At 27.6% G+C, this 16,479-nt stretch overlaps 1 protein-coding gene across 4 annotated transcripts in view; it reads right to left on the bottom strand.

Moving 5' to 3' along the window:
* obe (obelus) overlaps positions 1-16,479 on the bottom strand; it is a 145,682-nt gene that overhangs the window by 17,707 nt on the left and 111,496 nt on the right. For all 4 annotated transcript variants that reach the window (XM_067264279.1, XM_067264281.1, XM_067264278.1 and 1 more), the window contains 6 exons: positions 11,126-11,302; positions 7,832-8,057; positions 6,617-6,867; positions 6,206-6,374; positions 2,933-3,153; positions 202-287 (listed from right to left, as the gene is read on the bottom strand). In XM_067264279.1, the coding sequence (XP_067120380.1) occupies positions 202-287; positions 2,933-3,153; positions 6,206-6,374; positions 6,617-6,867; positions 7,832-8,057; positions 11,126-11,302 (1,130 nt within the window). The remainder of the gene's footprint in view (positions 1-201; positions 288-2,932; positions 3,154-6,205; positions 6,375-6,616; positions 6,868-7,831; positions 8,058-11,125; positions 11,303-16,479) is intronic.

Genomic DNA, 16,479 nt, shown 5'->3' on the forward strand with positions numbered 1-16,479 from the left:
AATTAATATTGAGTGATTAATTAGATAAATATTCAGTTATGCAATAAAAAATTTCACTAAAAATATAATTTAGAAATTCTAAAATTCTTTAACAGAATAGAACAATTTCAAACATATTACAAAACTATCTCAAAGATAGTCGCTGTACTATTATTTTATACTAATTATTAACCAATGTTAAAATATTAAAAATAATCTTACCTTCTGCCTAATTGCTGTTCAAATCTTATTTGCCAATCTTTTATTCTCTCTCTCACAAGAGCTTTTAAAGGTGCAATATACACAGTCTAAATCAAAAAGCAAATAGTTTTGTATTAATTAACAATGATAACACAGATTAGTTGTAATTAAAGTACCCCTATTTGACACTGTCTAGAGAGAGATTTAGCAGTCCAAATGCAACCAAATCTAGTAATGTAAATTTCAGTAAGAATAAAAAATTAGTACTAAAACTCACCACTGTGGCAGTTTTTGATGTAATAAGCAACAAACATTTTATTTGTAAAGGACATTCGTTCTATACGGAGACTTTATCAGTGCAGAGGTTCTGTTCAACGCAATACCCATTCTGAAGAGTGAAAACCTGAAAGCACTGATGCATTTGACAGCAATCATAACTGATCCTCCGATACTTCTCACGTTCAGTATGATACTGTCTTTCGAGACAAATTTGCAACATGTCCTCAATAAATCATACTTTTTAAGTGTTTCTACAAATGAAACTGCTTTTTCATTGCTTGCAGTGACAAAAGTGCCTGAGTGGTATGTTTTTGTACTAATTTTTTTTATGGAAATGTCTTTGGCAAATCTTAAAGTGCTGCTATACCAGAGTTTTACTTTTCAGGCTGCTATATATAACAGAGGGAAAGTATGGCAATAGGACAAAAATGACCCCCCCAAGATTTTTATATTTTTGGACTTAGAACATCTTGAAATGTCAAGAAATGCAAAAAACTTTAGAGTTTTTTCTGTATGTACTGATGTTTGTGTGTGTTTGTGTGGGGCTTGATTTTGTTCACCCTCTTTGAAGCTTAATAAAACCTGTGCTTTTTGTCAAAAATTTCTGAAATTTTGCAGGGAGGTTTGTTTAGGTTTATTAGGGGAATTGATGCTATTAAATTTTGGTGATTAAAGGTCAAGGGAGATAAAGGGGTCATGTGTATCACCGATAGGATCGGACTTAATGATGATTTTACTCATTATTAGCATTTACAATTTTTTGTAAAACCCATCCCTATCCTCAAAATTAAGTTTTTTGCCATTTTGTAATATCAAAACTATAAAAAGTTCTTGTTAATAAAATATCATAACAGATGGCACCACTAAAATTTTAAATGTTGTCGGGAAATTTAAGCAACTTGTTGTACTTTTTTATGATTAGTGCGCTAAATATCTCTCTAGACAGTATTGAATATGAGTATTATGATCACCCAATACATAACATCAAAAATAAATTGCAAAATAAATTTTTTAAAATTATTATTAAAAATGATGTATTGGGTTGTTTGGAAAGTAATTTCGTTTTTTCCATAGAAAAATAAACGCAATATTCTTACAATAAATAAATATTTTATTGAATTATATATTGACCATTTTGGTCAAATACCTGTTGTCATTGTTTCTGGTAGTACCATGATTTTACATTCATAAAAATTTTGATCGTTATTTACAAAAAACTGATTCAAGTGATTTTTGACATTGTCATTTCAAGTAAATGTTTTACAGTTAAAAAAAAAAATTTGTATAGACCGGAACAAGAAATAATCTGAGTGTGCCCAATCTGGCAAATATGGTTGGTGTGATAACACATCCCATCTAAGCTATAACAGTTTCTGATGAGTTACCAAACTTGTGTGAAATTTGGCATTATCGTGGTAAAACACTACACTGTTTGTTGCTCAATTCTGGCCTTTTCTGTTTGATGATATTACTCAATTTGTTTACTCGATAGCAGTACACTTTCGAATCAATTGTTAAATTGTCTGGCAAAAGCTCAAAAACAAATTTTTTTAAAATCCAACCATAGAGAGCATCTCTCGTTAATAACAAGTGGAACCCATATATCAAGCTTTGAAACGAAACCAATTCGTTTTAAGTAATAATAAACGGTTCAGTTTAACAGATTTCTCTTGGTGATTTCACGTGTTGTTATACAGCAGATTGCTTCAATGTGTACCTTTATTTTGTTTTCATTGGCTTCAAATGGCCATCCAGAATGTGGTGTATCTTCCATATTAAAATTGCCAGAATGCAATTTTGTAAACCAGTTTTGGCACTCTTTCTCTCAACACATCTTCTCCAAACATGTACCACAATTTTTTTCTTGTTTGAACAGCATTTTGATTTTTTAGTTATAAAAATGCAAAATATGCCAAAAATGATGCTTTTGATTTTCCATGTTTGATGGGTCACCGAAAAAAAAACAATTGTACAGAAACAAACAAAATTTTTTACAAATAAGCCTTAAAATGTCAGCTGTCAAAGTATATAATGAAAATGTGGTTTAAAATAAAATTGGCTGGTAAAAATACATCTAATTCCTCTAGTAATAAAAAAACGAAATTACTTTCCGAACAACCCAAAAGTAATTCTATGACTAAAATTTACTTACTTAAAATATATATATATATTTTAAGTAAGTAAATTTTAGTCCAATTTTAGTAAATTTCAAACCATTTTGTACATTAATAATTTATCAAATTCACATGATGCTTTATGTATGTATGTATATATATATATATAAAGTATCATGTGAATTTGAAAAATTATTAATATACAAAATGGTTTGAAATAAATATGAAATTTGAAAAATACTGAAGATATTTCTTGGTAGTTAAAAGATTTATGTATTTATTAATATATATAAATTCAAGAATATTTTTTAAGCAAATATTTTGAAAAAAAATTAAAAACAAGAACCGAGCAAGAATACCTTTGTACCAGGATAATGTTGAAAAAGTCGAAACATGGCAATTTCAGCCGCAATAGTTTTTCCAGATCCAGTAGGAGCTCCTAGCAATACATTAACATCAGTATGATATAATGTATGAAATATCTGTGTTTGTACTGGATTAAAATGAGTGAATTTATATACAGATTCAAAATAAATGTCATCCAAGGCTGAAACAGGAAGAGGTTGAAGATCCAAAAGTTCTAAAGAGAAAAATAATAATATGAAAATTTTCAAATGTATTAAAAATGTATTTCAAATGTGTTCATTTTCAAATAAAATTCTTAACTTAGCTATATATACAGAATATGCTAAGATAAAATCTATTACCAATTTGTTAAGATACAGTGAAAGAATTACATTAACATTTTATACATCATTTTGAAGCTTATTTAATGTAGAAGAGCCACCTTGCATCTATTTTACCGTTTAATTTTATTTAAAGTAACTAGAAGAAAAAAATGTGTCCAACTGTGCTCTTCCTGCCATTCTGGCTACTGAAGTTACCTCCTCCAGTATAAAAACGATTCTGAAAATAACTTCTTGCATTCATTCCCAATTATTTTTTTACTTTTATGTTAATAGTGAAAAGACTATTGTAAAATTTTGATCAGGAGAATGATGTCATTTCTTTTGAATAAAATGGTGCCTAAGCAAAGAAGAAACGAAAAACTAAATTTAGTTAAATGTCATTAACTTAGGTATTCATTTCTTCATGCAAATCAACTGTGGAGGTATTTACATGGTTATTCAAACCTTCTCAGAGAAACAAAGGTCATGTGTTATTATTAGTCCTTGTTAGAAGTGAGAAAATACATAATCAAATCTCTCTATACAGAATATACTATGGTAAAATATATTTTCAATTTGTTAAAGTACTAATGCTGTGTACTGAGAAATTTTATTAGTTTTATGTAAAGATTTATTTGCTTCTTTATTTTTCCTATTTATTTGTAACTTAAACAATTTTTTACTGCAAATATTTTACTGGATGCAACTAGTTAATAAATTATTTTTATAATTTTATTTGATATAGCATATTCATAAAACATTTTTACATTAGTCTTGTATACAGAACTAGAATTATGATTATTCACTCCACTAAACTACACAAGAACTGCATCCCAAACTTGTTCTATCTGAAGAATTTGAAGTTTCTCAATCAGCATGGATGTCAAACCCTTACTTTTTGTGTTTATTGAGTTTATTCATTTAGAAAAAATTTCTAAAAAAATAAAAATTTTCAAAAATTAAACATTTCAATTGTTTCAATATCATTTTTCAAACTTTTCCTGTAAATCAAATGCATGACAGAATAGTTTACTGATGGCCGTAGCTGCAACAGATGTAAAGACTATCTAAAAATCCTGATGTAAAGAAATGAAAGTTGGTGGAAATAAATGAAAATTGAATACTGCCATCCTATCTCAAAACTTTGAAGTGACCATGAAAACATTTTATAACTAAGAAAATATACATATTCTTTAAATCAAGAACATACTTTCTCTGATAAAAATGAATTTTTTAAATATATTGTTAGAATTTTGATTACTTTTTATGATTTTTAAATTAATTATTATAAATAATTTTAAAATATACATAGGTGATCCCACCACCTTATATAGAATTTAATAATTAGAAATAATTTAATTGGTTAATAATTGTTGGGACAATGATGAGGCAATCCTTTAACTTAGAATTGAACTTTATTTTAATCTAAGACTATATATACACTTGTTGATACATCCAAAATTTGGCACCAACAGAACAACAGGTTTCTTCCTGCCTCACGCTTTCTTAGCAGAGTGTTGCCAGTCCACATATAGTTTACGACATTGATACTTGCTTTAGTTTCACATTCCCAACAATAATCACATATGACTTACAGTTGGATATACTTTAGTCTTATGTTATATTGATTGTTACATTTTTCTATTTGTTTTTTCATATTGCAAAAAGTATTTTGCAAGACATGCTCACCTGTGTTACAATTTATAATTCTTTATATAAACAATATTACAGTGATACTTCAGTTTTTGTAAATAATTCATCCGAAAACAATCAACAAAATCTGAAACCAACGAAAACCAAAGCAATCGTTTCCATATGAATCAAAGTAAATCCAATTAATTCATTCTAGACAGTCCAAAATACATACCAAAATCACATTTTATAGAGAATTAATATAGCATTAGATACTAAAAGCAAAAAGAAATTAATATAAAAACTAATCTAAAGGAAAGCAATGGAATTGTTTGGCTAGACACACGGGGTAATGTCTTGTCTTGTAGAAGTTAGTTGAACATGAGCTTCTAGCCTATATCACCCCGTGGTAAAGTGTGACGTAATTCTCATATAACAGTAGTTGTATGCGTTTATGAGTCATATCGCAGGAAATAATGCCTTCCAGGAGATCTACTTAAGCATAACTGGCCCCTATTCAGGCGTTACAGATGTGGAGAAAACCCGGAAAACTCCATGTGACCAGCCCGTCCTGGCAAAGCGCAAACCTATGACCGAACTCCCAGTGTTTAGGGTATGGAAACGTTGGCCAATGGTGGGCCATTGCGAGGTAATGCTCACAAAACAAGAAATAACACTACACTGAGCCAGAAAACGCATGGGTTGCCCTTTGTTTTCACAAAATTAGCAACAAGATCACTTGGGCACATCGATGAAATCCGAGGCAATCGACAAAAACGAAAACAGATGATAACCGAAGTCAACAAAAACCGAGGTATTACTGTATATTAAAATATATACATTAAATAATTGTAAATAATAAGTTAAAAATTTAATATAGAAAGAGAAAAGAATGCAGCAATTCAAAACAATGCAAAACAAATTAATAATAATAAACATCTTTAAAAATAGACTGGTAGTAGTTAAATTGACAGTTCAAATGCCATGCCTCTATGAAATATCAAGAGTTGAAGGGTTGTGCAATTGTACACAATTCTTGTACAAAATATTTTACCTTTTCAAAATTTCAATTTTTCTGGCAATGTACTTGATATCCTCTTTCAAATGGGATATCTCATTTTACTGTAAAATGTCTGCTTCTACTTAAACATATCAAGTCAATGAGTGAGTGTGTGTGTCAGTCAGTCAATCAGTAACTTTGTTGTGTGACAGTATAATACTTATTTATAACATAGATGAATAATAAAGTGAAATAAAATTCATTGTTTGTTGACTGAAAATATTTTGAAATAATATTTTAATTCAGAATTATATTTAGAGAACAATACAAACCTGTAAGTGGCGGATGATCATCTGGTAGAATAAGATGTTTAAAAGAAATTGGAAAGGTAAATTCTGATCCTATCCATCGATCAGAAGTAATGTGTATCATATACTGAGTGGGTAATGGTTCGGTGATAGGAATGGTGCACACTAAGAGTTGAGTTTCTTTGCGAATAACCTATCAAAACACCCAAATAATTTAATCACAACATAAAATTTTTTTTTAACTCGAAGGAAAATTTAAATACTTTATTTTTAAAGAATTAAATAGTGTCACAGTATAAATTAGTCTAATTTGTGATATAAATGAATTAATAATAATTTCTTTCAATTTTTATATCTAATTATTAATAAATATTAATATTCTAATTTATTATAATAAATAATCAAATATCAAATATTGTTAAATATTTCACAAACCTGCTTTTTAGAAAGTAGAAAGTATTCAGAATGATAAATATAATCGTGATCCGGATCTTCTATCCATAACCAGAATGGTTCAGTGCTCCCATGAAATCTATCATTCCATCTGAAATCTGGAACAATTTCAATTTTGACTCTTATAACGGTACGTGTAATTGGTTGAATTTCGGCCTCGACTGTTACTGAAGGAATGGATTCCGCATACTGCTTAACAGTCATTCCCATTTTTACATGTTGAATCATATGGCCTAAATAAATCAAAAATTAAAGTATTAAAAACTTTTACAAATTTAAAATTTAATAATTTTAATTAATATTTCAGAAAATTTCACAATTAAATAGTATGTATCACTGAAATATCTATTAAATATTATGATATATTTTATATGAAGGCAATTTACAACATTGATACAAAATATTAGTTTATATGTACTCTGTATACCTGTGTGTAAAAATTCAAATATAGTAACCACTTATAGATTGCTGAAATCATTACAGTTATGAAAGTGATAAAATGTTTTGTGTTTTTATATCAGCAAAACTATTCATTCAACAAAAATATGAAAAAGTATAATACCAACGTAAGCTTTGAATAGGCCTATTCCATTATCTGATATTGAAGAACTTATCAGACAAAAATTTTTATAAATAATAACATTTATATAGAACACATTCAAAAGTGCCTCGTTTTGGATAGTTTTCTACATTATATTGTCACAAAGATATGTTTTCATATTCGAAAAATTGCTCATACATCCTTTCTCCATACACATTAAAAAAAATCAACTCAACAACAAGGAAGGAATCCAAACTAAATGCAATACATTGTAAGTTGGTCCTAATGAAAGTACAATTCCTTTCCATGCTATAACTCAAAAAATATTTTAATAAATTAAAATTTAATCATTTACATATTATTATTCATAAACCATTTGAAAAATGAGTTAATTCTGAGATTTAAGCCACAATAAGTAATTACTTACATAATAAATTATGTAAGTAATTACTTATTGGTCATTTAATTTATCACTTTTCTTTAAACGTTTCAAAAATCGAAGTCTATTAATGATAAAATATATTGTAGCATTACATTAAAAATACAATCTATCTTTGAACAAATAAGTTAATATTTTACATTTAACACTAAAGAAATTGTATAATCTAATGATTTTTTGGTATATTCGATATAAAATTTGCTCGTAATATACTTACCAACTTCTTGGTGAGTCATTTCTTTAATTTTATCAATCGTTAAATGTTTTTTGTCAATTTTATCTAACAGTTCAAAACTTATATCTGCAAACTGATGAAGAGGAGACATAAAACCCCATAACTGTTTTTCTATACTTTTACTAATTTGAAGAAGTCTTCCCGACATGATCGCAAAGTTTTTGCGAAGAACGATTTCAAATACCGCACGAATGATACGAGTGGCATTCTGTAAAGAGCATAAAATCTTATTCAAATTTATATACAACATAAAATGTTTTGAATACTTTTTAATTTTAATGTATATTTAATTTAATTAATGATAATTTAAACGTGTATTAAATTACAGACTTACACTTATTAACTTACTATAAAAGAAAATAAATACTATAAAGTTATTTAACAGTAACATTCATAAACAAAGACCAATTAAAAATGAATTTCATTAATAATATTTAATATATTTTAAAAACTCATTTTTTTAAAATAATTTTTTAATAACTAATGAGCAAAAATTATTGTGACATATTCACGACTACTGGCTGCATTTTTTAATCATATTTTAAATTAATTTAATTTAAAATATATCCTCTTGATCTCAAATTACTAGTGTCTTGCCCCTGTACCTCATACTTTTTCCAATAACAACAGAGTCATGCTGGTCATCTATGTAACTCCATTCTGGGAAAAATTTTTAAATTGAAATCACATTACTTCTGGGCTAGACTGGAAGTTCGTATATAGTTAATCGGGGCTTCCTGCTCCTAACATTTCCATATCTCGTCTCAACTTTCATCTATCTCAACACTGTTTGCGAGATTAAGGAATGACAGACATACAGATGGACATTTATAGGTCTACAATTTTTTCAAATTGCAGCCCAATAAACTGAGTAGGAGTTACAATACCAGCATATCAGACCATTTTATTCAACACTATAGTATTGGTATTATTTCTATTGGATACTATATTCTGATCTCATTAAATAAAATAATTTTACATGAAATCTGTAAGAATGAGAAAGTATTCGAGTAGAAAGAAATGCATAATCAGTATAAAATTATATTATTACAATCAATTTACTGTTTCATTATTCATCACTGGTGACATGCGCAATAATAATAATAATAAACAATAGTTTTCAACAATATGATAAAAGAGATCATCTTTCTAAATATGTTCTAAGAAGAAAATATGGGTTTTGTTGGAATTCTATCTTACAAAATATTCAATGATGTCATTAGCACTGTTTTCTGATTACTGTAATATTTTATGCTGTGTTTACATATGTATATGTGTGTACTTTAATATGTATATAAATATCTTAAAGTCCAATGTTTTATAATGATTACCAGATTAAAATCAGGCAACTTTTCCACTACCATTAATAATTAAATCCCAAGTAATTTTGCACTAGAGGTAGGTGTTAGGCACTGTCCCTTATTAAATTTAATAATTATAATTAAATTAATACTTATTAAATAATTTAGAATATTCTACATGAAAAAAATCGTCCCAGAGCCGGACTTGAACCCACAACTGCTGCTTACAATGCGAACACATTGCCGTTTACACTACCTGGACCTCCATCCGATCCCTCGCTTCTGGACATATTTCAATTTAGATATAAACCATCCTCAGTTATGCATGCTTTTTATGTATAAGCATTACACCAAATCTGGACATATTTGCCTATTTCATAAAATAGGCAAAATATTTGTAAAATTTTGAGAGTGGCAATTAACACAATGATTTTACACACAAAATTTTGTCTATTTCACAAAATAAGAGAAGTTTCCAGATGTGACATAATATACATATTATTAGGTTATAGTGGGAACATTGAGTTTAATGAATGAAAAATTTTTATTAAAAATGTTTAATTTGAAAAGTGATAATATCCAATTGGGTGGCAATTTTTAATAAAATCAGAAGCATCATTATTATTGTAATCTTAAATAGAAATAAATAGAAATTAAATGCATAAACATATATATATAAATATTTCTGTAATAAGTACGAATTAACAAAATTTTAATTTAAAATGTGCCGAAAGCATTTGAAAAATCTTAAATCTTCAAAGCTACAGCAAACAGTATATACTTTTGCTGAAATAAGTAATAATAAACAAGTTAAAAAAAAATTAGTTTTGATTTTAATTTCGGTCTAATTTTAATAGTCACTCATTTACAATAGAAATTTTTAAAAATATTTTAAATGAATATAACTAATATTTTTTCAATTCTTTGTATAATAATTATTTATCTTCATTAATGCCTTTTTTTCCCTTAATCTTCTAATAATCTTTCTTGAGGCATTTTCAATATGCCAATATTATTAAAAACTATTATCACGATACTGGTATTGAATTTTGGTCTGGTACTGCACGTACTAATACTGATGTATTGCTAATGTGCACAAACAAACACATTATTTATTTTCTCAAATAAATATGGCATAAATATTCCTCTAAAACAGCATTAAAAACTTATATTTTCACCTTTTTTAAAAAATATTCTGAAATTTATGAAAATTGATAATAAGTTTTAAATAATATGAGTAGAAATTAAATTAATGCAGTGTTATTCCTATGGGTAAATTTACAATTTTAAGCTACTGGCACAAATTTGATAAAAGGCTTAAATAATAATGCACTCAAAACAAACAGAGCTGCCATCCAGTCACTTTCTCTGAACCAAATGCACAGAAATTATTAATACTTTGCTATAGAAAATCTTGAATTCTTACAGCCAATTCAGACCATTTTCTGTGAAACTTGTCTTTTGACTATTTTAATATTTTATAAAAGAAATCTCCAGAAATATTTTTATAATAAATAAATTGGCATCTATATTTCATTAGATAGAAAGACCCTAATGGCCTTTGCCATCGGCTTTCTTAACCATTGTTCACATGTCAATAAAAAACATTTGTGAACAATTTAAAAATCTTGGAATTTATTAAATTTATACTGATTTTATTAAAATGATTTTAATTAGTGCACTATTTTCATGGGATGTTTCAAATATATTAAATCAAAGGATTCCTGTAATGATCCTGTATTGTGATAGTATAACTTCTAGAATCTCCTGGAATCAGTTTTCATATAGTCTAATTTACACAAATACAGTAAGAAATTAACAAGATAAAAAGTAAACTAGAAGTAACAGTAACAAATAATAGTTAGAAGAAACAAATTAATGATACAATATAATAAATTAAAATTCCACAGTTTGAAATTAACATACTTAAACAATGTAAATATTAATATAAATTTTAAAATTTTCTCCAATTTACCTGAACTACGTATGCTTGATCAGAAATTAGAGAAAATCCTTCAAGACGAGCTCTTGATATATACGACTGAAGCAGAATATTTACTTTTCCGTGCGTATTTTCACTACCACCGCGCACTTTACACCAACAACCATTGTACTCTAATTTGTCCAATTCGCCTAATTCGTCATCCCGAACCTGAAAAACGAACAATTTGCTTTTTATAAATTCAATAGCAAAAATAATCAATTTAAATACAATTCTAAGATAAAGTAATTATATACAATATTTAATCTACATACTTAATATAGAATCACTTTCTCCATAATATTTACTATAAATATGCATATGAAACAAGCCAAAATATATATGTATAATACATACATAAATTATATACCTTATGTCATTACTCATTAAAATTATATGAAAAAGTTAAATTACAAAGTTTACATTACACACTAAAATCAAATTTATGAAGAATGTTTATTTCAAGTATACATACTGCAAGGGAATAAGTAATATAAAAAAAATTTTTTTCAAGTCAATTCCTACTTAGGTCAACAAAGAAAAATTTTATTTTATTTACTTTTTATTAAATAATTACAATTAATATAAATATGTATATACATATGACAGAATCACAATATTAAGTGGCAAAATAAACAGAGAAATCGGAATTGAACCCAAAGCATACAATTTCTTCAATTTTATTTTTTGAGAAAAATCCTTTATTCTAACCACTAAGCCACAACTGCTAACTCACTCTCGAAAATCATTTGGATAAAACGTCTACTTAAAGCAAAAATTTATCAAAAAATTATTGATTTTCACAAGAATTGAACTCGCATTCTTCACCTTCACATGAAAAATACTGAAATCCTTGCATTTTACCAATTGAGCTACTGCCTGTTGATTTCAATTTTCATTACAAACTGCTAAAACTCTATTTAAAGTATTAATAATTAGGTTAATGTTACCCATAGTATCGAAGATGGCGACGGGAAAATTTTTTTCCCTAGATACTAGACAGCGACGGGGAAATTTATTAATTTGCATAATGCAACAGATAGTACGGGTATGCCCCCTAACGTTTAGATCACTTAGTATTCTACTTCGAGATTATCCATTGTTAATCTGCTTCCAGATTATCACTCGATAATCTGATTCGAGATTATCACTCGAGAATCTGATTCGAGATTACTGGAAACGCGGCCATCTCAAACGTAGGGGAAAAAAATTTCCCCGTCACCGTCTAGTATCTAGGGAAAAATTCCCCGTTGCCATCTTCAATACCACAGGTAATATTAACCAATAATTAAATTTAATTAATATTTGAAAAAACTGTATTAACATCAAGTGTCATCCACTACAGGTTTAAAAAAATGTATTTGAACTTGAGTGGATGAATAAAAAGTATTTTATTAACGATTGAAAATTTGAACAAGATATATATATATACAGGTATACCTCAAGTTACATTGTTCTCGATTATACGTCGTTTGTCAAAAAAGTATATGGAAAAATAAAAATCAAGTTTAAGTCATTTTATTCGACTTTACATCCGTCCGCCACAAACATTGAAGTCGTAATATCACTAGAAAAGCGTTAAAAGCACATAAAATCATATTAAAATATGTACATTTACAGCAAATGTTAATATAATCATCATAAATCCTAGAGAACGAAACATGAAAACATCTGTGTTTCTGTGTTGTCATCTTATTTAGCGGTCTTTAAGTACTCATTATTGGCGTTTAGTTACGACGTAAGTCGAAGATACGACTTACATCGTAACTACACAAGTAAATTCGACTTACGTCGCCTCTCCTGGAACCAACTACCGACGTAAGACGAGGTATACCTGTATATATTTAGGGAGAGTGTGAACTAATAGTAGGAATTTAAAAAGGAATTAATTTTGTACAAAGTGTCTAACATAAACCTAAACTGAACTACTGAAACACAAATCTTTTTTGGCTATATTAAAGCTTAACAAAGCTAACCTAAAATTCTTTTCTTCCAAAATTTTTAACAATTATTTAGTTATAACTAATTCAAAATTATTTTCTAATTATAAATCTATATAGAAGATGGCTGCATGACTGCTTTCCATTAAGTAAAATTTCAATAATTATTTAATTAAATTAGCATTAACATAGTCCAAAAATAATTTAACAGTTTATGCTTATGTTTGGCAATCGATTTTGGCTCAGTTACAGTATACAGAAAGTGTCAAAATTTTCTGAAAATAATATTTGAAATAATGGTGATAAATTATAGTCAATTTGATTAAATATTAAATATTAGAACCAAAAAAATAAATTATGATTCATTATTCTCAAATTTTAACATATATATAAAAATTCTTCATTAAAGTAATTCAATTATAATGATTTTTCTACAAAAACCGAAATATAAATCATGTATTTAAGCATGTTTAAATTACAGTAAAACTTCTCTAACTCAAAGCTCCAAGCAGCAGGAAAAAACTGAGTTACAGATGATCCTAGTTAGAGAACAATAGAGTAAAAAATGCCTATTCTGAATAAAATTTGTATTTGTATTTTTACCTTTCTTGCATTATACAAAGAATCTTTGATAGATTTTTTTTTCTTGTTTTAAACAGCCCATGTAATGCCTTTCAGCAAAACATTCAATGTAACTAATAGAACCAAACAGTTTTGTAGGTCCTGTACTGTACATCTTGTTGAGATAAAGCGAGAGGACCTCTTGCTTTGGACTGGAACTTTGTCTGAAAATTAATGTTGGAGAGTAGATACCACTAACTATCTGAAAATTTCATGAAAATCTGATAATTAGGATCATTTTGGATAGAATAAATATTAAAATTCAAATTGAGGATGTTGAAAGTAACATAAATCAGTGTCGAGGACCACAAAAACCTTCGACTTGAAGAAAATTGGAGTTAAAATTCAAGCTGGAGACATTAAATCCCTATGCTGTTCCATTGAGACCAAGTGCTTTGTTTTCTTTGAGTTAAAGAAATATTCAAGTTATAGATGTTTGAGTTAGAGAAGTTTAACTGTATAACAATTACTTTCAAGAATCTAATAGTTATACAGTTTAGAGAATTTAAAGTTTAATAAAATTTTAGAACTCAATTTTGTTTCATTTTGGAATGAACAAAAAATAAAGAAATTATGGAAAGCTTCTTGGTATTTATATAAAGATAAGCCCCACAATTTATTTATTTTTGTTTGTCCTCAACACTTCACTGGTTTGAATGTTTATTATTCATAATTTCCTTTTCTTTCTTAATGAACATTCTTATAAAACACCTTATCAGTATGTTTGAAATTTTCACAAATAATATCATTTAAAATCTGAAATGAGTCAAAAATATTAAACTAACTTATTTTGATTATATTATCTAAGTCAGAGGTGAAAAATCTGCAGAACTTTGTGATTTTTAGTTCAGCCTGATTGCAATGGTACAAAGTTTAATTTTGCTATCACAAATTTTGAGTCATGAATACATGTTTGCTATTCTTTTTGATAAAGACATTAATCTAAATTCAATTTAAATATGGATGTGAGAGGTCAGACTTGACAAAAAATTTTTTATTCAAAAATTTTACGAAAAGAAAAAAAAAAAATCAACTAAAACTATTTCCCATGGACTTATTTCCTTGTTGAAGATGACACATCGAATGTGTCACCAGGAATCAAATGCAAAAATCACCAATGGACACAGAGGACGATTTTACCAATAAAAGGACAAGAGTTGCTAGAGGGAGGACCCCCCAAATATAAGAGAAGGTCCAATGGGTCTGCGACAGAGGAGTTTGCCATCATCCAGTTATCATTGACTTGTTTGTGTTCTGAACCGCCATTTCAGCCATCGCCACTCGCTGCCACCCAAGAAGATGAGAAAAAAGGGATTACCCTTCGAACTGAATTGCCGACCTTTCCTCGATTTGTGCATCAATACGACCAGGACTCACCAAAGTTTTAAGGTATTTATCATCTCACAAACTTACTGTGAGCTCTCTCTCTTGGTCAGGGTCGCATTAGATTTAGGTTTATCTCTCTATATACCTCTCCCTTTAGCAATTGTGCTAAGCATCTAAAATACTTTTTAGCTATTGTGCTAAGCATCTAAAATACTTTTTAGCTATTGTGCTAAGCTTCTGAAATGATCATAAACTTGTAAACAATATCTCATAGAACTTGTAAATAATATCTATCAATAAACAAGTATTTTTGGTGAATGTTAATTTGTGGAGTGTACTTCTTCTGATCATTTCCATCTGCCTCCATGTGGTGTCAGTCCTCACAAGGTGCCAAGGAGGTGCCGACCCTGCGATCAAATAAACTATTTATATGTACTCTTCACATCAAATTACAAAAATAACAAAGAAAAATTTTTGTTGATAAAAATTAACTTTTGAAATTAAGAGAACATAAAATTTATGTTCTCTTAATTTCAAAAGTTATTATTCCTCTATGTTCTTGCCTGACAACAATAATATATCATAAAAAGTATTTGCTTGTATATTTATGTTTATAAAAGCTCTTAATGCAAAAAGACAATTTATTTGATGTGTTGTTATAATTTATGCATATTTTTGATGCATGTATATTGAATATACATGCATCAAATTTATACACAGTCAACTATACAACATGTGGCCTCATAATATCTCTCTTATGAAAGAATCCTCACTTCTGATTTAAATTCTTACATCATTTACAATTTTATTTTTATTCTATAAAAGTTAACAACAATAGACATATATAAATCAAAAACATTTATTTTCAGCATTTTTGCAAGAAATTTGTCAAAATTTAAATAATTATTTTGTGTTTTAATTATTAATTTATTATTATTACAATATTTTCACAACCACACAAATTATGCTTGATTAATGTAAAAGAAATGAGAGAAAAAATATGTAACATATGTGTAAATCATTTATTTAAAAATAGAAGCAATGAATCATCCAAAATATATTGTATTAGTATATAAGAAATACATCTGCTGACAAATACATTAGAAAAACTATTATTTAAGCAGCCCTAAGAACACTTTCAAAATATTTTCTATAATATTAATGACAATACACTTCACAAAGACAAAGCAAAAATAAAAAGAAATTGATTCATCAAATAATTTCATTATATATGCCCTAAAACAGGTGAATCAGTAATATTAAAAAATTGCCAAATAATCAATTGTTAAAAAAATAAGATGATTTAAAGAAATTATTTATAGAATGACTTATCATAAACAAGTATGATATATACATCATTATTATTAATGTTTGTACCATATACATGTATGTTGTTCCTATTGCTTCTGTTTTTTTAAATTTCAAAAAAAATCATCTTACAGAATTTTACAACATACTTTG

The sequence above is a fragment of the Centruroides vittatus genome, unplaced genomic scaffold, assembly GCF_030686945.1.
Source record: "Centruroides vittatus isolate TY-2023 unplaced genomic scaffold, ASM3068694v2 contig_1832, whole genome shotgun sequence".
NCBI lineage: Eukaryota > Metazoa > Arthropoda > Arachnida > Scorpiones > Buthidae > Centruroides > Centruroides vittatus.